We start from the raw sequence: 24,118 nt of genomic DNA, 5'->3' as shown, positions 1-24,118 counted from the left end.
AAGGGGGTGTTACGCCTGCACTCCAACTCTGAGGGGCCAAAGGGTAGAAAGTAGCCCCCTGCTTTTTGAGAATCGCAAGATCGCTATTAATTCAGGTCAGGAGACCCAGGAAATGAGAGAGAGATGCAGAATCCACAGGGGGTTTGGAATGTCCTGGCCCTCCGCGATTTCAAAGCCACGGGAACCGGCCATTGTCTCTTGGAGACGGAATTGTGTATTGAGCGCTGTGCTATTCATTGATGCCCTCAAGGAATGAGCAATGTGGGCTGGTTGGGGGGATGGCATCCTCCCCAACCTGATTGACATCTGAGACCCCGTGAGTAAGGATAAAAGAAGGTCTGGGGAACAACCCTTTTAGACACACCAGAGAAAGGCTAGAAATCCCGTGACAGCGTTTAATAGCGACAGCCGGTGGGAGGTCCATGTGTGTCCTTTCCTGTTGCCCGGGATTGAGGCCTTACCACGGAAGACGGCTTAGCTAAAAGGAAAAGGACACCGATGACATTTCGAAGGATCGACATCATAAAAAGGAAAACGGGCAAGTTCTAAACTCCGTCTCTCTCTCCAACGAAAAGCTGCAGCTTGAATGAACTTGAGTGACTTTTATATTTCCATCGGACAATACATTATCCCCGAGACAACGATAGAGCTATTTCTTATTGATTATTATTATATCCGTGCTTTTAGATTTAGTATTGACGACATATATTGTCTGTATGTTTGCATTGATATTAATTTTGTGTATTTTTATCAATAAATACTGTTAAAAATAGTCCCATCAGACTTCAACGGACCTCTCTAGCTTTGCTGGTAAGTGACCCAGTTACGGGGTACGTAACAGCTCGAAAATGTTTCCAAAGTCACCGATTCTGGATTGCGCACATAGGGTCCCGAGAACGAGGTGGGCATCGGGTTCCAAACCAAGGATTATCATTTTACGATTTCATTATGTACATATTAAGGAACAGTTAATTTGACTTGCCCGTCAGAAAAGAGTTATGGTATATGGAAATCATAAATTTCGATTGGCAGAAGATTATAGTCCCAGAGTAATGCATCAGAGATCCGCATTTAAATCGGTGATGAGTGATTTGTATCATGCTAAATTCAGGCGCGCGTTATTATATCCGGCTCGCCTCAAAATAATCTTATCTGATGGCTCCCTCAAATGGTTCACTTCAGTCGAAAAGTCTCAAAAATTTTTCAAGGAACTAAGTACAAGTTTGATAGTTTTGATATGGTCTAACGGCTATGTGGATTTAAAATTGTCTTTGACAGAAAATGACAGTTTTCCATAGTTTAATGACAGATTTTATTTGCCTAGTGAATAAAGTTGACAGTCTGTTACAGTCTAATGGTTTCGATGATTAAAAACTGCTTTCGATAGTTCAAACTAAAATGGTAATTTGCTAGAGTCTACAGTTTAATGGTAGATCTTATATGTTTCTTTTTTACTTATGTTCTGGTAAAATGTGTTTTCTGTTTCAAATTATGAGTATTTGCCGTATTTTTAAGATAATAATTTTTTGTCTTTTAAAATGGCTTTCTGAAATACTTTTTAAAAAGTTTAAAATGGCCGAGTGTCTGTTGCGCACTTGGTTTTACTTTGTTCAGTCTATTTGCGACTGGTGTAAATTTAAAACATGGCAGTCCCCTACAGATTAATGATTAACTTTGTTTGTTATCATGTTTTAACATACACTTGGTTTAAGTTTTAAAAAATTTTTATAAATCTGGACTTTCATCGTTTGAAATATTATTTTCCTCTCCCCAACTTTAGTAAAAGGTAATTCGGTTTTGAATTAAGAGTATTCGTTATATCTCTATGATAAAACCGTTCTTTATTGATTTTTGCCCCCTTGCGACTATTTAAAATAACTATGTTTGATTTGAGTTCTAATGGACTGATTGTCCTTTTTTGAATTTGTGAAACAAATAATGTATTAACACTTTTTCCTTCTTTTCTTTGAAACTGGCTTTTCATGATTTTCTTAAAAACACAGTAAAACGGTGGAAGCTCAAAATGTGAGTGGTATGAATCCTTTTAAAAAAAAATTTTGGAACTTTGTCACTAGAAAGATGGGGTAGAATCTGGGGTAGTTTGCTTTCTAACTGTCTATTGGTTATTTTTTGGGTTTTGTGGGGTGGGGGAGGGGTGTTTTCTCTTTTCTTTCTGTTTTTTCTGGGCTGGATTGAAACTACAAAAATGTCTGACTGTCGTGACTTCCAGTTCCTCTTTTGACTTGTTCTCCTTTTTTTGGGAACATGACTTCCCTACAGTAGGATTAACCCTTTATACATTATATGATTTACTTATTGAAAATGGATAAGACTATTAATTTTGTTTCATGGAATACTAATGGTTTGAACCATCTGATTAAACGGAAAAATGTTTTAAAAATATTTAATAGACTGAAAGCTCAAATTATTTTAGCACAGGAGACTCATCTAAGGAGGGAGGACAATCAACTTTTTTTTTTAAGGGGGATGCAGTTTCATTCTAATTCATCCACAAAGGTGAAAGGTGTTCCTATATTTATTGGTTCTTCAATTCCATTTGTTCATTATGAGACAATTTCAGACCCAACTGGTAGATTTTTGTTGATCACCGGATTGCTTTATAATCAAAAAGTTGTTATGGTTAATATTTATGCTCCAAATGTCGATTATCCTGAATTTTTAAAGAAATTATTTGCATTATTCCCTAATTTAAATGAATATAAGTTGATAATGGGTGGGGATTTTAATTGCTATTTGAATCCTTTGATGGATAGGTCAACAGTTAAACAAATCCTACCAAATAAATCTGCATTTTTTATTAATTCTTTTTTAGTGGACTCTAGAATATCAGACATTTGGCAGCTTCTACACCCTAATCATAAAGAGTTTTCTTTTTTCTCTCATGTATATCATAATTATTCTAGAATTGATTACATTTTTATTGACTCCCGATTAGTACCATCTGTCATTGTTTGTGATTATGAATCAATTTCTATTTCTGATCATGCACCTCTGAAATTATCAATTAAATTAGCTGATATAAGTTTCAACTCAACCTTACTTCAAGACTTAAAAGTTTGTTAGTTTCATTAAAGAACAGATCACTTTTTTTCTTTTCAACTAACTGTACTGAAGGAAATTCCAGTGGGATATTATGGGAAACTTTTAAAGCATATATTCGTGAACAAATTATTTCATACTCTTCTGGATTAAAAAAGCGAACCAATAATGAAGTGTGTACATTGGTTGATAAGATTAAAGAAATTGTTAAAGAATATTCAGTTACTCCCAATTTGGAGCTTTATAAAAAGAGAGTTGAACTTCAGATGCAACATAGTTTGTTATTAACATCTCCCATTGAAAACCAGTTACTTAAAACTAAATCTCAATTTTATGTACGTGGTGATAAATCAGGGAAATTATTGGCCAATCAATTGAAAACTGTTTTGGTTAAACACCAGATTATTAAAGTTTGTAAACAGGATGGCAATTTTACAGTTGACCACGATGAGATTAATAAATCCTTTCAAGAATTCTACACCTCTTTATATCAATCAGAATTCTTAGGGAAGTTGAATATCCCCAAACTATCATCTGATGAATGTTTACTATTAGATACACCGATTACGGAGGAAGAAATACAGAAAGCAATTTCTTTAATGAACTCCGGTAAAGCTCCTGGTACGGATGGATTTACAGTAGAATTTTTTTTGAATGTTTTTCTGATCTACTCTCTCCTTGGTTAAGTAGAACTTTTAAAGATGCCTTATTGATAGGTAAACTACCACAATCCTTTTATGAAGCATCCATTTCCTTAATTCTTAAAAAAGATAAAGACCCTACGGCATGTGCTTCATATATACCAATATCTTTGTTGAATGCAGATTTTAAAATTCTCTCTATAATAATGGCAATTAGATCGGAAAACATGTTGCCCAAAATTGTTTCAGAAGATCAGACAGGATTTATAAAAAATTGTTACTCGTACTTTAATGTTAGGAGATTATTGAATACTATATATACTTCACCTAAAACTCCAAAATGTATTATTTTCATTGGATGCTGAGAAGGCATTTGACAGAATTGAATGGAAATATTTGTTTTATAGAGTTGAGAAATTTAATTTTAGTCCAAAGTTTATCTTTGGATTCAATTGATATATCACACTCCTTTGGTCTCTGTAGTTACAAATAGTCAGAGATATCCCTTTTTTAGGCTTTTTCGTGGTACTAGGCAGGGCTGCCCTTTAAGTCCTTTACTATTTGACATTGCTTTAGAACCCCCGGCGATTGCTTTTCAAGATTCACCAATATATTTGGCATTATGTGGGGCAATGAAACACATAAGGTATCATTATATGCAGATGACTTGTTATTATATATTTCTAATCCAGAGAAATCCCTTCCTTCAGTAATATCATTACTTGCTCAACTTACTAGCTTTTCTGGTTATGAATTAAATTTTGATGAGAGTGAGTTATTCCCATTAAACACGCAAACTTTAATTTACAGAAGTTTTCTATTTAGATTGGCTACAGATTACTTTATGTATTTCGGGGTTAAAATTACTAAGAAACATCAGGACCTATTTAAGGCTAATTTCTTACCTTTAATTGATATTAAACAATTATTAACTAAATGGTCTCCAATGTCCTTATCATTAGTTGGCCAAATCAATGCTATTAAGATGACAGTTTTACCTAAGTTTCTTTATTTATTTCAGGTAGTACCAATTTTTATTCCTAAATCTTCTTTTTATATTATTGATTCCAAAATTTCTTCATATATATGGCAGGGTAAAAATCCAAGGTTGAGTAAGAAATATTTACAGAAATCCAAAAAGGATGGTGGTTTGGTGATGCCGAACTTTAAATTTTATTATTGGGCAATTAATATCCGAAATTTAACCTTTTGGACCCAAGAATTGGATAAAACCCAAAGTCCAAGGTGGTTGAATCTTGAACATGAGTCTGTGCAAAGATTTTCATTGGCGTCTATTTTAGGGGCTTTGCTCCCCTTTGCATTTACTAAATTGAACAAATTACTAACCCAATAATTAAATATGCAATAAGAATATGGTTTCAGTTTTGTAAATTTTTTGATTTGAATAAATTTACACTTTCTAGCCCTATTTTATTAATTTTTTTTTCAACCATCCAGAATTGATCAAGCCTTTCATCTTTGGAAAATGAAAGGAATAAACTGTTTTATGTCTTTTGAACAGTTATCTAATAAATACAATTTGCCTAGATCGAACTTTTTTAGATATCTACAGATAAGAAATTTTTTGAATGTTATTTTGCCTACCTTTCCGATGACATATCAAGCTGAAATTACAGAAAAAAATTTAAAGTTTAAATCCCTTACAAAAGAGTGCAATAGCAACTATCTACGATTTGATCATGAAAATCTCTTCAGGTATATCTGATAAAATAAAGAATGAATGGGAACGAGAACTTAAAGTAAGAATGGGAAAAGATTAAATTAGTTAATACTTCTTCAATGTGTGCTAGACATACTTTAATTCAGTTTAAAGTGGTTCATAGAACATATATGTCAAAAGACAAACTAGCCCGTTTTTATTCCCATATAAATCCTATGTGTGATAGATGTAACTCTGGTTGCTTTTTAACCCATATGTTTTGGTCCTGTCTTTTGAAAAAAATATTGGAAAGACAGCTTTGATATTGTTTCAGCAGTTTTCTATATTAATTTACAACTCCATCCTATTACCGCAATTTTTGGATTACTAATGATTGATTCTAGTTAATTATCATCTTCAGCCTGCCATTTGATAGCATTTGTTATGCTGATGGCCAGAAGATCCATTTTATTTAAATGGAAAGATTTTGATCCCCCTACTGCACTTTAATGATTCTCTCAAACTACAGCTTGTTTAAACCTAGAAAAAATTAGGAGTGGCACGGTTAATTCCTCGATTAAGTTCGAGGAAACTTGGGAGTCTTTTATTTAATATTTCCATACATATGACTAAAGTTGATTTTTTTTTCTTTGTTTGAATCCTTTTTCCTAATACTTAACCATTTATGGAAGGAGGAACAGAGTCAAGGACAGAATAATTATAATTAATAAATTATGGCAGCCCAGTTTTTCTTTCTTTTTTTTTGTTTTGTTTTCTGTTTAGGGGATTTTTGTTTTTTTTCTTCTGAACAAATCTTTTGAATTTTTTCCTGCTTCAATTATCAAGAGATCGGGTGGACATGTCTGGATATGATATTTGGAACTTATTGTTTGTATGTGTTATAGCTATTATTGTAATCCTGTTCTTTTGATATTGTTATTATTGATATGCTCATTTAATTGATTATAATGCAATAAAAAGATTTGAAAAGAAAGAGAATTGCGTACACCTTTTCTGTACGCTCCCATTTCTTTGAGTTCATCTTGGGAAAGCGGACAAATTTTTAATGACTGGAATGTTAACCTTTGCTAAAATGGAAGATGTGTCCAACTGCATGTCTATCCATGATAACTGTGCATCAGCAGTTGTATGAGCAAGGTGAATCTTCAAAATAATTAAGTAGCCTGATCTCATAAGGTCAATCACCAATCCCACTATTACTGCAATACAAAACTGCCTCTACACAACCAAGTATTACCTGTTGTATGGCATATTGCAAATAATCTTGTTCATCCCTTTCAATTTCTTCCAAGGTATAATGGCAATTGGATTCTTCCCTATCAGCTGCATCTGGCAACACTGACTGATGTTTCTTCAGCAGTTCTTGCAATTCCTTTCAATAAGAACAGTTTTAATCAGTTATTACAGTTTCTAGATGCATCTGTAAAGAATTGAAGACCTGTCCATCAAGAGTTCCTAGACTTTTTTTTAAGTTAGAATATATTTCTTATAATATTGATGAATCAATTATGTGGAAAATGATGTTCACCTCCACTTTACACTTTTCCATCCACTGCACTTTCACCTAGAAGCTTCTTGCTAGACTATGCAATGACCTCCCTAAAGCTGGTCATTATAAAGCACACAGAAGGTTGGCCCACTTTTCTATAAAGATTTTGTCTCTGGCTGCCTAGAAGATATTATGGAATTCCCCGTTGGGAACTGTAGAAGCAACTCATTTCCTACTGTTCAAAAGATATTGCCAGACTCTATGAGTTAGAATTAAACTTTAATTTACCAGAATCAAACTTCAAATGAAACCACTGTAAGTAGCATTCAAAATATTAGTCTAAATTTTTTTCTCAAAATTAAGTATGAATACTTAAATATTTAATCATTTTTTTCTCTACTACCAATTCTCAAAGGCAAGAAACACAAGGATAAAGCTCAGGAACAAACAGTGATCACTTTTATAAAGGCATACAGCATGCCAACACATTCTTCAGCCTAATGAGCCCATGCCAACTCATTACACTCGTGACTAATTAACCTACTAACCTATATGCCTTTGGAATGCAGAAGGAAACCAGAGCGCCCAGAGGAAATCCACACAACTGTGAGAAAAACATACAAACTCCTTACAGACAGCTGCAGAATTGAACCTGGGTCACCGGTGCTGTAACAGTGTTATGCTAATCGCTATGCTACTGTGGTCCACTTTGCCGGAGGTATGAAATATTCCTCAGGGTGGTTAGCAGGAAGTAGAGAAGCAGACGTGTACACAAATCGCAGAGATGTTATAGCACTGGGGGATTTCAACATCCCCAATATTAATTTGAATTGTTTTAATGTGAAAGGTGGGACTTTTAATGGGCATCCAGGAGAGATTTTTTAAGCCAAATCACAGATAATCTGAGTAAGTAATGTGCAGTGATGAACTTAGTTTTAGGAAATGTAGGAAGCAAGTGGTGGGAGTTTTGGAAATAGTGACCTAACTCCGAGATTCAAGCTGGACATTCACAATGTATAAATGGGTTCTAGGAGTTTTGGAGAATAGAAGATCCTTAGGGCACAAGTCCAAGAGCTTCTAAAGTGGATGTGAGATCACCAGAGTCGATAAGGTCGGTGATGGTGCAGGAGACAATGGCTTGGGGCTCCTTAGTGCGGGTCCTGTTCAAGGGATAAGCAAGAGGAGGTGTCTGAGAGTTGCTGTCTGGCCTCAGCAAGGTAGAGGTCAGTCCACCAGACTGCTACAGCACCCCGCTCCTCCCCCGTTATCTGCAGATCTGATGGTGAGGTTAGGATTGGGATTAGTACAGAGAAGTCAAGTCAACTTTTATTGTCATTTTGACCATAACTGCTGGTACAGTGCATAGTAAAAATGAGACAACGTTTTTCAGGACCATGGTGTTACACGACACAGTACAAAAAACTAGACTGAACTACATAATAATAAAAAAACCAACAACCCAGAGAAAGCTACACTAGACTACAGACCTACACTGAACTGCATAAAGTGCAGAAGAGTGGAGAGCAGCCTGTTCAGAGGGAGTGAGGTTAAAATTGGAGAGAGGAGTGTTAAAGTCAAGAAAGACGATGTCTCATTAGCAGTTAGCAATTAGATAAAATGATCCAGAGCAGGGTGTCCAGGAAGAGGAGGGGGGTTGAATACGAGAGAAAGGGTCATTGGTGTGGGCTGGAGAGTCTTTGCCAAACAAGTAGACATGGAGACGGAGGTAGCGGAAGAAGAGCTTGGTGTCATGCGGGTGGACAAAGGTCAGAATGTTCTGCTTCAGAGAGGGGAAGGTCAGAGGGAATCAGGCAATAAAACTCTGATCATTTGCTGAATATCTGGAAACCCTGATGGTTTAGCATTTGAAGAGCAAACACGAGGAAATCTGCAGATGCTGGAAATTCAAACAACAACACACAAAATGCTGGTGGAACACAGCAGGCCAAGCAGCATCTATAAGGAGAAGTAAGGAAGGATATATGGCTGTAATAGCGGGTTTGGGTCCTGACGAAGGGTCTCGGCTCGAAACGTCGACAGTGCTTGTCCTTATTGATGCTGCCTGGCCTGCTGTGTTCCACCAGCATTTTGTGTGTGTGGTTTAGCATTTGGTTCACTGGGTAACATTCTCCCTCAAGACTTAGCAGAGTCACAGTTCCTACTCTCGAAACTAACTGGAAACCTGGTACATCCACTACCTGGACTCACCATAAACCTGGTTCACACACAATATTCCCAAGTCTTACTGGACTCACTGGAGGGTGCTATTACAATGGAACATTTAAAAAAAAAATAATTAAAAGTGTGTTGGATCATCCAATGGTCTGGAAAAATTTGCCAGTCTGACACAGAAGTCCTGAGTATAGCAGAGTACAATCCTAGCTGCCAAAGTACAGGAAGAAAAAGACTGCCCTGGAGAAGGTGTAGACAAGATGCACCAGGATGTTATCTGAAATGTAGCATTTTGATTGAGGAGAGACTGTACAGGCTGGAGATAGGGTAGATCATGGGAATATTTTCCTCATGGCAAAGCATCTAAAGCTAGAGGGAACAGATTTAGAATGCAAGTTATGGTTTAGAGGGAATCCGAAGTTTTTTTAAATTAGAACCTGGGACACACTGCCTGAATGAAGAGTAGTGGCAGGTACTCTCACACTTCAAAAGTATCTAGATGAGCACTTGAATCATCAAGGTATAGAAGGTTATTGAGCAAGTTGGTAAATGGATCAGTATAGAGGGGCACTTGATGGTTGGAATAGAAACAGTGGGCCAAAAGGTCTGCATCTGTTCTGTATGATGCCATGATATTTTTCTGCAACCTGAAATGACCATCAGGTTTGACCAGCCAAAAGTAATCATTATTTTATATAGAGCAGCTGTGAGGAAAGCTCTTCTGTTAACAGGTTATTGTCTACATACATATACAACACTGCACTATTACATTAATACCAATGGTTATTCACTCTGTTAAAGAAAGCAGAAAAGACTGCATGAACATTACCTTCTCTTTCATGGAAAGAAAATCCCTGTAGACACTCTCATCAATTTTCTCTCTTAAATACAAATTATTCAGTTCCATTCTTAATAACTGAAGAAATATCTAAAGAAAAGAAATTGATGAATTCAGAGACCCAGAGTAGTTAAAAATGACATATGCAGTATAATGTAGCAGTCTAAGATGCCCATGTGCATCAAGCGGAATTCAATTATGCCAGTGCCCAGGAAGAACATGGTAACCTGCCTCAATGACTACCATCCAGTTGCACTTACATCAACTGTGATGATGTGCATTGACAAGTTGGTGATGAAACACACAGAGTTCTGCCTGAGGGGCAACTTGTAACTGCTTCAATCTGCTGACCATCACAACAAGTCAACAGCAAATGCAATTTCATTGGCTCATCACTCACGCTTGGAACAACTGGACAGTGAAGATGCATACACCAGAATGCTCTTCATTTCTACAGCTCAGTACTTAATACTAGCATCCCTTCAAAACTAATCAATAAGCTCTAAGACCTAGGCCTCAATACTTCCTTGTCATCTGGATCCTTGATTTCCTCACTTGCAGACCCCAGTTGGTTTGGATTTACAATATCTCCTCCACAATCTCCATCACCACAGATGCACCATGAGGCTGTGTGACTGTGTGACTTGGGCACAGATCCTATGCTATATTTAAGTTTGCTGACATCACTACTGTTGTCGGCTGATCAAAGGTGGGGATGAATCCGCATATGGGGGGAGATTGAAAATCAGACTGAATGGTGGCACAACAATAACCCCTCACTCACTGTCAGCAAAACCAAAAGTGCTAATTTTTGAATACAGGAGGGGGAAACTGGAGATCCATGAGCCAGTCCTCATCAGGCTATTAGAGGTGGTGAGGGTCAGCAACTTTAAATTCCTTAGCATTGATCATTTCCGAGGACCTGTCCTGGGTCCAGCACATTAGTGCCCTTGCAAAGAAGGGACAGCAGCACCTCTACTTTCTAAAAAGTTTGCAAAGATTCAGCATGTCATTTAAAACTTTGACAAGCTTATATATACTGACTGACTGCCTCAGTCTGATACGGAAACACCATTGCCCTTGAGTGGACAAGCCTACAAAAAGTAATGGTACAGTCCAGACCATCATGGATAAAGCCCTTCCCACCACTGAACACATCCACAAGGAGCACTGTGACAGGACAGCAGTGTCCATCATTGAGGCCATGCTCCCTTCTAGATGCTGCCATCAGGCAGATGATACAAGAGCCTCAGGACTCACAGCACCAGTTTCAGTAACAGTTATTGCCCCTCAACCATCAGGCTCTTGGACCAGAGGAGATAACTTCATTCAACCTTAATCAACCCAACAATAAACTGTTATCACAATTTAAAAAAAAATTTTAATCTATAATTTTTTATACATTCATAAGTACACATTGAGATAATATAAAAATAAGGCACTTAAATAGGTAATTATGTGCAGTTGTAATTCCACCCTATTAGACTAAGCAATGACAATAATTGTTAAGAAAAATAGTAATAATAGTGGATTAATAATAATTTCCATGTATCTCTTGAGAACCATTACTTCTGGTCCAAAATATTATATATAACCCTATATAACTACCATTGTAGGATTTTATATCCTAACTCGTTCATGTTTGTTCCACCCCCAAACATAATTATCCAATCCCTATGTACTTATTTACTTAATTTTTCCATATTTTTCCCCTTTCCCAAATCTTTTCCTTTATTTGTGTTAATTCCCTATTTTCAAAATATAAACAGTAAACAATCGAACCAAGGATGCTTACATTAGCAATATTACTGTGTTGATGAGAAAAGTAGTGTAAATCATTAGGAGAGTCCTCCAAAGTCTGCTTGCTTTGGGGTTATAAATTCAATCCATTTATTCCAAATTTGATTAAATTTTTATTTTTGAATTCTCAAAGAGTAGGTCATCTTTTCCATTTTAAATATTTCCAAAATAATTTCATGCCAATCTTCTAATGTAGGTGATATTGGATTTAGCCACTTTCTGGAGATTGATTTCTTACTTGCCGCTAAGAGGACCTGTAGCAACTTTATGTCTTTCTTCTGATCCAAAAACAGTACATGTCCCAAATAGAGCGTCTCAAAGTTCAGAGGTATCTGGGTCTTAAATACCTGACCTAAAGTTCTATGAATACCTTTCCAATATAAACTTAATTTAGGGTAATCCCAGAAAATATGGAAATGATTTGCCTCCTTGGAGCCACACCTTCTCCAACACGTCACATTTGTGCCTTTATATTTTTCCTGATATGGGGTCTTGAAGTATCTTATAATATTTTTCCAACAATGTTCTCTCCAAATCAAAGAGTTAGTCGAAGACCACTGAAAGCTGCATATTTTCCCCCAAACCTCCTCTGAAAGTACCAACCTCGCTTTTCTCCCACTTCTCTTTAACATACAATGTGTTTTCATTTTTAGCATGTAAGAGTACATTGTATAATCGAGAAATTGATTTACTTGGCATTGAACTGTAAGCCGAATACAGAATTCTAATTCTACTGTTGATAAATCTGTATATCTACCATTCTGGTTAACATAATGTCATTTTTGAAGGTACCTAAAAAGTCATTATGTTCTAGGCCATGTTTGTCCTGTAAGGATTGGAAACTTTGTAATACTCTTTTCTGTGTAAATGAAAGATAGGTTGTAAGACCTTTCTATATCCATAGTTCAAACCTTTTATCTACTCTGTTGGGAAGAAATTCGGTATCATATGCACACCATCTAAAAAGATTTAATATGTAATTAATTCCACATGAATTAGCCACCTTCTGCCATACTTTTAATGTAAGATTTATCCAGCTGTTTTTAGACTTTTCCAATTGGGCTATCAATCCTTTGTCTGCTATTGAGGCCTGCAGAGGAAAACTGTCAATCAATCCAAATTCTATTTCCTTCCATCTAGCCTTATATTCCTTATTACACCAGTATAACAGAGGGGTTATCTGTGAAGCATAAAAATAATTTCTCAAGCAAGGAAGTGCCATTCCTCCTCCTTCCTTCCCTAACTGTAAGGTGTTAAACTGAATTCTAGGTTTCTTTCCTTGCCAGATAAAGCAGGAAATCCATTTGTCCCATTCCCTGAATTGATTATCGTCCACCTCTATGGGTAAAGTCCAGAAAAGATAGAGTAACCGAGGGAGAATATTCATTTTTATAGTATTTATCCTTGAATTTAAACTTAAAAAGGGTATAAAGTTCCATCTATGTATATCTGCTTTTATCTTTGAAATTAATGGCCCATAATTTACCTGTGATAATGTTGAAAGATCCTTTGGCAGGGTTATTCCTAAATATTTTAATGATTTAGCTTCCCACTGAAGATCATATGTATCCTGCAGTTTTTTGGATACTGTATAATTTAGGGACATAACCTGCATTTTCTTTACATTTATTTTATAACCTGATACTTACCCGAACTCATCCAACAGTGTAAACAATCCTATAAATGATTTTTCTGGTTCACTCAGATAGACTAAAACGTCATCTGCGAATAACGCCACTTTCTGTTCAATCCCTGCCACCTTAACACCTTTTACAATTTCGCTCTGTCTTATTAGTTGGGCAAGCGGTTCAATGTATAACGCAAAATGTAGAGGAGAAATTGGGCATCCCTGTCTAGTTCCTCTCTCTAAGATAAAGGAGTCAGAGAGGATCCCATTTATCTTAATTCGAGCTGTGGGACTGTCATATAAAGTCTGGATTACTTTAGTAAAATTTTCTTGAAAGCCAAATCTTCCTAACACTCTATATAGGAATGCCCAACTAACTAAATCAAAAGCTTTCTCAGCGTCTAGCCCCACTATCATTGTCTCTGTCCCACTCTTAGTAACCTGTTCTAGTATGTGTAAAGTTCTCCATATGTTGTCCTGAGTTTGTCTTTGTTGAATAAATCCAGTCTGGTCTAAGTGGATAAGACCAGGTAAAAACTTTTCCAGTCTGCACGCTAATATAGATGTAAATAATTTGTAATCCACATTAAGAACACTGACTGGCCGGTAATTGCCACATTCTAGTTTATCTTTACCCTCTTTAGGAATAACTGAAATAATCGCTTCTCTCCAGGAAGGTGGAATTTCTCCTCTCTGTAATATCCAATTAAAGGTGTTAAGTAGCAATGGGACTAACTGTGACTTTAGCGATTTGTACCACTCTGAGGTAAACCCATCAGAACCTGGAGACTTTCCAGTCTTTAATCTAGAGATGGCCACGTTCAGTTCTTTGACAGTTACTGGTTCTAATAGGCATTTATTTTGTAGATCTGTGAGCTTGGATAGATCTAAAGAATTCAGTAAAGTGTCTATATAGGGCTCATTTGAGGCCCGGAGTTGAGAGTACAGTTCTCGATAATATGTTTCAAAACTCTCTTGAATTTTCCTTATTGTGCTCTCTACCAGCTTTGTCTTTGGATTCTTTATTTTGTAAATTGTATTATCTGCTTGTTGTTTACGTAATTTATATGCTAATAATCTAGCTGATTTACCTCCTACTTCATAATTCTTTTGTCTCAAGTAAAGAAAATTTCTTTGAGTTTCCAATGTATAAATATCATCAACTTCACTTTGCAATTTCTTAATTTCCTGTTTTAAATTATAATTAATTTTATTGCAATCTACAACTTTAAGTTTTAATTTTCCATGAAGGTCTGCTAATTTTTGTGCATTGAATTTTTTCATGTGAGTGGTTATGGAAATAACTTTTCCCTCTCAGTACAGCTTTTAATGCATCTCATAAGATCACTGGTGATGTTTCCCCTGTGTCATTAAGGTCTAGGTATTCTTTAATTTCTCCCCTTAATCTCTCCATTACTTCCAGATTATTGAGTATATGTGAATTTAACCTCCATAGTGTTTTCCTCATTGTCCTTTCCAGGATTAGGTTCATAGAGACTGGGCTATGATCCGACAAATCAATTGTTGCAATATTACAGTCTTTTATCCTGAGTCTATCTATGTTAAATATAAAAAAAATAGTCTATCCTTGAATAAGCTGAATGAGGGAAAGAGTCATGTGTATAATCTTTACTAGTGGGGTGTAATTCCCTCCACACATCTATAATTCCCAACTCCTCCATCAATGAATTCACTTTCCTAGTCAAAGGTTTATTTTGAGTGACTATTCTTGAAGAATCTAATGCAGGATTTAACCTAATATTAAAATCCCCTCCACAGTTTACTACCCTTTGAGAATTGACCATTAGGTCAAAAATGTGCCTATAGAATGACCATTCACAACCTGGTGGAGCATAAACATTCAGCAATGTTATTTCTGTATCTTCTATTCTTCCTGTAATTTTTACAAATCGTCCATCCTTGTCTTTAGTCTCTGAAATATGTTCATAATTAAGCGCACTTGATATTAAAGTTGCTACCCCTCTCTTGTGGCTCAATGTATATGATGAATAAAATACATGTTTAAAACCCATTCTTTTTAATTTTACATGTTCGGATTGGCTCATGTGTGTTTCCTAAAGGAAAACTATTTGTGCCCTCTCTTTTTTCAATTTAGACATAATCTTATTTCCCTTAATTGGATTCAAAACCACATTAACATTATAGGAAATTATTTTTAACAGTGCAGTTTTCATTTTTCTCTAATAAAAAAACTCTCCTTTTCTAACCAAACAGTAAGCAATCCCTTCTCAACAATAAACCAAAACATACAACCACACCCGAGACATTTTTGAACAAATAACATTTGAAAATTTTCCTGACTTCCAACAATGAGGCCTGAGCACCAACCCGCCTCAGTTCAGAGGGAATACCTCTATCTTCACCCTGTGTTAGAGGGCCTTCCGCAGTGTGAATAATCATAGAGAATTCTCTCCTTTTTATGTCTTGACCATATTGTTATATTCAAGTTATTCCGTCTAGTTTATTTTCAGTTACCAACTTTCATTTTACCTTCAAGTCTGATTTACTCTTTTCAGTCATTTCTCTTAATTAATCTATATTCTCTGTAAGTTCACGTCTGAATATTTGCAGCTTTTCCTTGTAACTTGACACTCTGGTTCTCATGTAGCATCCTCCCCGCGCTGGCTGCCATGCCTTTTGCCGAATCCTCTCCAGTAACGACTCCGGTTGAGTGATAACTTTTAGAGGTAGTCCTCGGTCCGCCATGTCCGTCATTGCCTCTTCTACTGTAGCGAAGGTTTTTATCCCTTCGTTGTAAAAGGCTCTTAACCGAGCTGGATGCAGGGTCTGGAATCTGATATTGTTTTCCTTCAGGACTCTCCGTGTTTCCGCATATTCCTTCTGTCTGGCAAGGATCTCCGGTGCGTAATCGTGGTCTAAACTGATTTTACAGTTGTTCAACATGAAACCTTTCTTTTGCCATGCACATTTAAGCACCTCTTCCTTCATTCTGTAGCTGAGGAATCTGACTGCAATTGATCTGGGATGCTAACGCACAGTGAGCCCTTTCTATCTGTAGGTCTTCTGCATCCGGTATATCAAGATTCTCTCTAAGCAGCTTCTCCATGAAGGGAATCATCAATCCGGGTTTACCTTCAGCTCCTTTGGGAACTCCGTAGATCCTCACATTTTCCCTTCTTGAGCGGCTTTCTTGGTCTGTTAGCTTCCACTGGAGCTGCTCTTGCAGCTTTAGCATTATTTCTGTCACTTCCTCTGCTTTTTGCAGCCTCTCCTCAGTTGCTACAATCCTCGCTTCCGCGTCGTCTAACCTCAAATTAGTGTTTACTAATTCTCCTTTAATATCTTCCAACTGTTTGCTGTTATCTTGTCAGAACTCGCGAATCTCTCTGAGAATCAAAGTCAAATTCACTGATTCTTCCTCATTACCTCCGTCTTGGCTAGCCGTGGGGGAGCTAGGCCCGTCGTCTCGCTACATCTCTTTGTTTTTATCAATCTTCTGAGCGGGCTTTTTACTCTTGTTCTTAGACAACATCCTTGCCCCTTTTATTAATATAGTTATTCAATTTTAAATATTTGTCTAATTTCGGCTTTGGGGCAGTTTACCTTCTTTTTTGTCGAGAGACCTTTCCCTACACCGCCATTCCCTTGATGACCTGGAAGTCGAGTCCCTGTTATCACAATCTATGGATTCACTTTCAAGGACTCTTCATTTCATGTTCTCGATATTTATTGCTTATTTATTTATCATTATTTTGTTTTGTTTCTTTTTTCTTTTTGTATTTGCACAGTTTGTCATCTTTTGCACAGTGGTTATCTATCTTGCATGCAGTTTTTCCATCGACTCCATTGTCTTTCTTAGTATTTACTCCGACTAGCCGCAGGAGAATTAATCTCAGGGTAGTATATGGTGAGATACGTGTACTTCAATAAGAAAATGACTTTGAAATTTTAATAAACATTTTTTTTCCGATTTGGCTCACTCCCCAGGTTATGGCAGGGTTCTCTTAATGTGAATTGTTTGTCACCTGAACAATTCACAAGTTAGGTTTCTGACTGCAGACTGGGTTCCTACATGGCACAAGATGCCTTCAGCCCCAAAACACTTGTCCAGTCTTCCATTTTCCATATGTATGGTCTGTATACAAGCTTGGCATTCGTAGGTTGGATGGACCAGGTATATCAGTGTGTGAAGTGTGGTACGATCTGTACTGCCTTACATGGAGAACAGTGCAGTCTTAGAACTTTACATAACAGGCTAATGCACAAATTGCAGTGAGACCCTGAAATAGGTCATATTGAAATTCTACAAGAGGATACTCCAAGAGCATGGTTCTCATAAAATTCTTGTCTTGGCATCTAAAATGAGACCATGATATGTTCAGAAATTTACCATATTTCACTTCAGCCAACACAATGATACCTATACATTTTTTTGTTTTAGGCATTTAAAATCCACTTTAATTCCTTAATAAATGTAGACCTACCGTACATTTTTCTTGATGCATGTCTGTATCTAATTGTCTCAAATCTTGCAGACTAAGTCTGTACAGGCCGAGATCTGCCTCAGGACTGTTAAATATGGAGAAAAGATGTAAGTAGTACAAACAAGCAACATTGAATAATAGGAAATAAATTTTGAAAAGCTATTAGTTATATATGAGGTAATTACTTGCCTGGCCCAAAACCATTGCCATGGTTCGAGGGCCAGCCTTCCACTCGGAACTCAGCTGCCAAGTTTATGGCAGCTCAGTCTACGTGGCAGGCTGTGCTGATGGACCAGCAGCAGAAGCAGGTGAGGTGCCAGATCCTGCTTTCAAAGCTGCCACTGTTATTCACATTTTTAACAGTCACAAATATTCAAGTATCACAGAAGACTTGTAGAATAAGTTACAATAGAAATGATTAAAAAACTTAAATGTTAAAATAACACACTTAAGTACTTCAACTCATTTAAATCAAATAAAAAGCTAGAGCTACCTTTCTCCCCAAACCTCCACTCCAATTTCAATGGGCCAGTTGCAAGTTCATTGGACAGATATCCTAGCCCAAAAGCTGGAAAATCCACAGATGCTGGCACCACCCTAACAGCCTATCACACAAAGGCCCCAAGTGGAAGGCTGAGGCACACACACCTTTTCAGAAAAGGCCAGTTATAGCCTTATCTGCCAGTAGATCCAGTCAGATCCTGGTAGGTAGTCTCAATTATTTTAAAATGAAGGCTTCATTAAACATGTGCACATGATTTAAACTAATTCACATGGTCTAATCTTCGTCTAAGAGTAGAAAATTAGAAATACTTTAGCAAATGCAAAGACCAAATTAAATTTATATTGTTTGACTTTATTTTGCATGAAGACTAAATTCACACAACCTAATGCAATTCATTTTTATAGCCACACATTTATATCTAGTAAACATGCATTGAAAATAATTTACCTTGAATAGCCCAGTATTTCTGGAAAGAATGTTAGCATTAAAATTGTTGTATCCTCGTTGTATGTTTTAGAATCCAGTGGTGAATAATTCTCCACAAAATAATTGCTATTTCCTTCTTCCATTTCACCAGGTGCCTCAGGCCCCGACAGAACAAAATCTTGTTTTGCCCTTTTGCTGTAGTCTTGTTGTTTGAAGTTCTCTAATAGAGAAGGGTTAGAAGATCCATCTGCTAAGGGCTGCAATAAAATGCATGCAAGATATTAATAATTAAGTAGTATAACATTTATGCAACATTGTAATGATAAATTTTCCCATGTGGATTGAGAGCAGGAGAAATCTTACTCAGAGGTTTGTGAACCTGTGGAAATTTCTCCCACATGGAGGGTAACTGTAATTGTTACTGTTTACAACAGGTGTATCACTTGAATATAGGCTGCACAATATAGATTGATTTCTAGACTCAAAAAGCATCAAGGAATATGGGAAAAAATTAGAATATGGTACCAAGATAGAGGATCAGTTAATGATGGTATTGAATGATACTGTAGGCTTGATCAGTTGACTAGCCTATTCCTTCACCTATATTCTGGTTTACTATGTGGTGAATACCATTTGAATTTTAGTCACTTAACTTGAAAAGTTAGGTGGTTCGTTCTAATTATTTCAAATTGACGTCTAATATGATGCCGAACACAGGAAACTGGGTGACAGTCAGGAAGGGGAAAGTGGTTCAGGAGCCAGTGCAGAGTACCCCTGTGGCCATCCCATCAACAATAGGTATTTCATTTTGCATACTGTGGGAGGGGGGATGGGGGTTGACCTCGAGGAAAGTCACAGTGGTTAGGTCTCTGCACTGAGTCCGGCTCTGTGACTCAGAAGGGAAGTGGGGGGAGGGTGAAAGGCATGCTGTGGTGACAGGGGATCATTAGTTAGAGGAATGACAGGAGGTTCTGTGGGCGAGAACAATTTTCCCAGATGGTATGATGCCTCCAGGGTGCCAAGGCCTGGGACATCTCGATTCAAGTCCTCAGCATTCTTAAGTGGAAGAGTGAACAGCCAGAGGTTGTGGTCCATGGACAGTGCCTATAAAAAGTATTCATCCCCTTGGAAGTTTTCATGTTTTATTGCTTTACACCATTAAATCACAGTGGATTTAATTTGATCTCTACAAAGTGATCTAAATTAGTTACAAATATAAAACACAAAATAATTGATTGCATAAGTATTCACCCCCTTCAAGTCAGTATTTAGTAGATACACCTTTGTCAGCAATTACAGCCTTAAGTCTGTGTGGATAGGTCTCTATCAGCTTTGCACATCTGGATACTGCAATTTTTTTCATATTCTTCTACAAAACTGCTCAAGTTCTGTCAGATTGTAGGGGGATCATGAGTGAACAGCACTTTTCAAGTCCAGCTATAAATTCTCAATTGGAATTCTTACTTGGCCATTCCAGGGTATTAACCATTTTTGTTTTTAAACCATTCCTGTGTAGTTTTGGCTTTATGCTTAGGGTCATTGTCCTGTTGGAAAATTGATCATCTCCCAAGTCACAGTTCTCTTGAGGACCACATTAGGATTTCCTCCAGGATTTCTACTGGCCATTTAGTCTGATGGCCAAAAAGCTCAATTTTGGTTTCATCAGACCACAGAACCTTCTTCCAGCTGACTTCAGAGTTTCCCACATGCATTCTGAAACTCTAGCCGAGATTTCATGTAAGCTTTTTTTCTAACAGTGGCTTTCTCTTTGCCACTCTCACATAAAGCTGCGACTGGTGAATCACCTGGGCAGCAGTTGTATGTGCAGTCTCTCCCATCTCAGCCACTGAAGCTCGTAACTCCTCCAGAGTTGTCATAGGTCTCTTGCTGGCCTCCCTCACTCGTCTTCTTCTTGCACAGTCACTCAGTTTTTGAGGATGGCCAGATTTAGCCAGATTTACAGCTGTGCCGTATTCTTTCCATTTCTTGATGATTTACTTAACTGTACTCCAAAGGATATTCGGTGACTTCGAAATTTTCTTTTCTCATTTCCTGAGTTGAGCTTTTCAATAACCCTTTTGTGGAGTTGCTTGGAGTGTTCTTTTGTCTTCATGGTGTAGTTTTTGCCAGGATACTGACTCAACAGCAGTTGGACCTTCCAGATACATGTGTATTTTTGCTACAATAAATTGATACACCTTGACTGCACACAGGTTTAGATATAGCTAGGATATCTTAACTAAATATGTGACTTCTAAAACCTATTGGCTGCACCTGTGATGATTTGGTGTGTTATATTAAAAGGGGGGGGGTGAATACTTACACAATCATTTTGTGTTTTATATTTGTAATATAGATCACTTTGTATATATACGTTTTCACTTTGACATGAAAGACACTTTTTCTGTTGATCAGCACCCGAAAAGCCAAATCAAATCTACTGTGGTTCAATGTTGTAAAACAATAAAACATAAAAACTTCCAAGGAGGGGGTGATTACTTTTTATAGGCACTGCAGGTACCAATGACATGGGTAGCATGAGTGATGATGTTCTGTATAGGTTGTCCAGGGAGTTAGGTACTAAGTTAAAGGGCAGGACCCCCAGGGTTGTGATCTCAGGATTGCTACCTGTGCCACGTACTAGTGAGGCCTGAACTAGAACAATTATGCTGTTCAATAAATGGCTAAGAAGTTGGTGTAGGATAGAAGGGAGGGCATAAGATTTTTGGATCACTGGGCTCTCTTCCAGGGAAGGTGGAACCTGTACAAAAGGGACAGTTTGCACCTGAACTGGGTGGGGGGGGGGGGGGGTAGTTTGTTAATGCTGCACAGTGGGGTTTAAACTAGAGTTGCAAGGGAATGGGTACCAGAGTGCCAGAACAGTTAGTGGCAAGGTTGCAGAGGCAGAAGTTGGTAAGACCTCAGACAAATTTAGGATTTTAAAAATCGAGCATAGTCCAACTGGTATCCTGAGCTGGCTGTATATATTTCAATGCAAGAAATATCATAGGAAAGGTGGGTGATAGTGCTGAAGATAAGGTAGCTGGTTTATAAACAGGCGATTTGAAGTCTGGAGAGGCTGTTGATAGGCAACATTTCAGTCAACAGGATGAGTTGCAGTGGAAAAGGGAGACAAAATCGAAAGGGGTGAACACAGGACTGAAGGTGTTATACTTGAAAGCATGCAGTATGCGGAATAAGGTAGATGAACCTCTGGCGCGGTTGCACATTGACAGATATAATGTTGCAGTTATCATTGAATCAAGGCTGAAAGAAGATTATAGCTGGGAGCTTAATGTCCAAGGATGCACATTGTATTGAAAGGACGGACAGGATAGCAGAGGGGGTGGCATTGCTCTGTTGGTAAAAAATGAAATCAAATCATTAGAGAGAGGTGACATAGGGTTGGAAGGTGTTAAATCATTATGGATAAAGCTAAGGAACTGCAAGGGTAAGACGACCCTGATTGGAGTTGTATACAGACACTAAACAGTAGTAAGGATGTGGTCTACAAATTACAATGGGAGATAGAAAATGCATGCCAAACGAGCAATGTTACAATAGTTATGAGATATTTGAATATGCAGGTAGATTGGGAAAATCAGGTTGGTGCAGGATTTCAAGAGGGGAAATGTCTAGAATGCCCAAGAGATGGCTTTTTAAAACAACTTGTGGTAGAGCCCAGTAGGAGATCAGCCATCCTGGATTGGATGAATTGGTTTTGATTAGAGAACTTAAGGTAAAAGAACTCAAATTATGATTGAATTCACCCTGACGTTTGAGGAGGAGAATCTAAAGTCAGAGGAATCAATATTACAGTGGAGTACAAGGAATTATTGAGGCACGAGAGAGGAGTTGGTAAGAACTGATCGGTTAAAAACACTGGCAGGGATAACAACAGAGCAGCAGTGGCTGGAATCTCTGGAAGCAATATGGAAAGCATAGGAGATATACAGGCCAAAGAGGAAGAAGTATTCTAAAGGCAAAATGACACAACCGTGTCTAACAAGAGAAAGCAAAGCCAACACAAACGTCAAAGAAAGGGCATAAAATAGAGCAAAAAATAGTGGTAAGTTAGAGGATTGGGAAGCTTTCAAAAACCAACAGAAAAACCAACTAAAAAAGTCATTAAGGTAAAGATGGATTACAAAAGTAAGTTAGTCAATAATATTCAAGAGGATACCAAAAGTTTCTTCAGATACATAAAGTGTAAAAGAGAGGTGAGAGTGGATATCGAACCGCTGGAAAACAATGCTGGACAGGAGGTAATGGGGGACAAGCAAATGGCAGATGAACTGATAAGAATTTTGCATCAGTCTTCACTGAGGAAGACACTAGCAGTATGGTGAAATTACCATGTGTCAGGAGTCACGAAGTGTGTGAAATTACCGTGTGTGTGTGTGAGGGAAGGTTCTTGGGAAACTGAAAGGCCTGAGGGTAGATAAGTCATCTAGACTAGATGATGTATACCCCAGGGTTCTGAAAGAGGTGGGTGCAGAGACTGTGGAGGTATTAGTAATCTTTCAAGTATCAATACATTCTGGAATGGTTCCAGAAGACTGAAAGATTGCAAATGTCACTCCATAGAAGAAGGGAGAGAGGCAGAAGAAAGGAAACCATAGACCTCAGTGGATTGGAAAATGTTGGAGTTGATTATTAAGGATGACGGCTCAGTGTACTTGGAGTCGCATGGTAAAATAGGCTGTAGTCAGCATGGTTTCCTCAAGGGAAGATCTTGCCTGACAAATCCGTTGGAATTCTTTGCAGAAATAACAAGCAGGACAGACAAAGGAGAATTGCTGGATGTTATTTACTTGGATTTTTATAAGGCTTTTGACAAGGTGCCACACGTGAGGCTGCTTAACAAGCTACGAGCCTGGTATTACAGGAAAGACTCTGGCATGGATAAAGCAGCGGCTGATTGGCAGGAGGCAAAGAATGGGAACACAGAGAGCTTTTTCTGATTGGCTGCCAGTGACTAGTGGTGTTCCACAGGGGCCTGTGTTGGGATCAATTCTTCTTAGGTTATATGTCAATGATTTAGATGATGGAATTGATAGCTTTTTTTGAAGGTAGGTGGGGGGCATGTAGTCTTGAGGTAGTAGATAGGCTACAGAAGGACTTAGACAGATTAGGAGAGTGGGCAAAGAATTGGCAGATGAAATAGTGTCAGGAATTGTATGGTCATTTACACTGGTAGAAGAAATGAAAGGGTTGCCTATTTTCTAAATGGAAAAAAAATGCAAAAAAAAGGCACAAAGGGACAGGAGACCTTGTGTAGGATTCTCTAAATGTTAATTTGCAAGTTGAGTCTGTGGTGAGGAAGGCAAATGCAGTGTTAGCAGTCATTTCAAGAGGACTAGAATATAAAAGCAAAGATGTAATATTGAGACTTATAAACCACTAGTGAAGC

The 24,118-nt window shown here is 37.5% G+C and overlaps 1 protein-coding gene across 3 annotated transcripts in view; it reads right to left on the bottom strand.

The window, feature by feature from the left end:
• LOC140726364 (evC complex member EVC-like) overlaps positions 1-24,118 on the bottom strand; it is an 80,549-nt gene that overhangs the window by 45,553 nt on the left and 10,878 nt on the right. For all 3 annotated transcript variants that reach the window (XM_073042644.1, XM_073042645.1, XM_073042646.1), the window contains exons 4-7: positions 18,727-18,962; positions 17,775-17,859; positions 9,873-9,971; positions 6,620-6,754 (exon numbers count right to left, since the gene is read on the bottom strand). In XM_073042644.1, the coding sequence (XP_072898745.1) occupies positions 6,620-6,754; positions 9,873-9,971; positions 17,775-17,859; positions 18,727-18,962 (555 nt within the window). The remainder of the gene's footprint in view (positions 1-6,619; positions 6,755-9,872; positions 9,972-17,774; positions 17,860-18,726; positions 18,963-24,118) is intronic.

This window comes from Hemitrygon akajei, chromosome 4 (assembly GCF_048418815.1).
Source record: "Hemitrygon akajei chromosome 4, sHemAka1.3, whole genome shotgun sequence".
In the NCBI taxonomy this organism is placed as follows: Eukaryota; Metazoa; Chordata; class Chondrichthyes; order Myliobatiformes; family Dasyatidae; genus Hemitrygon; species Hemitrygon akajei.
The sequence above is the reverse complement of the archived record's forward strand: the minus strand, read 5'-3'. Positions and strand labels throughout refer to the sequence as shown.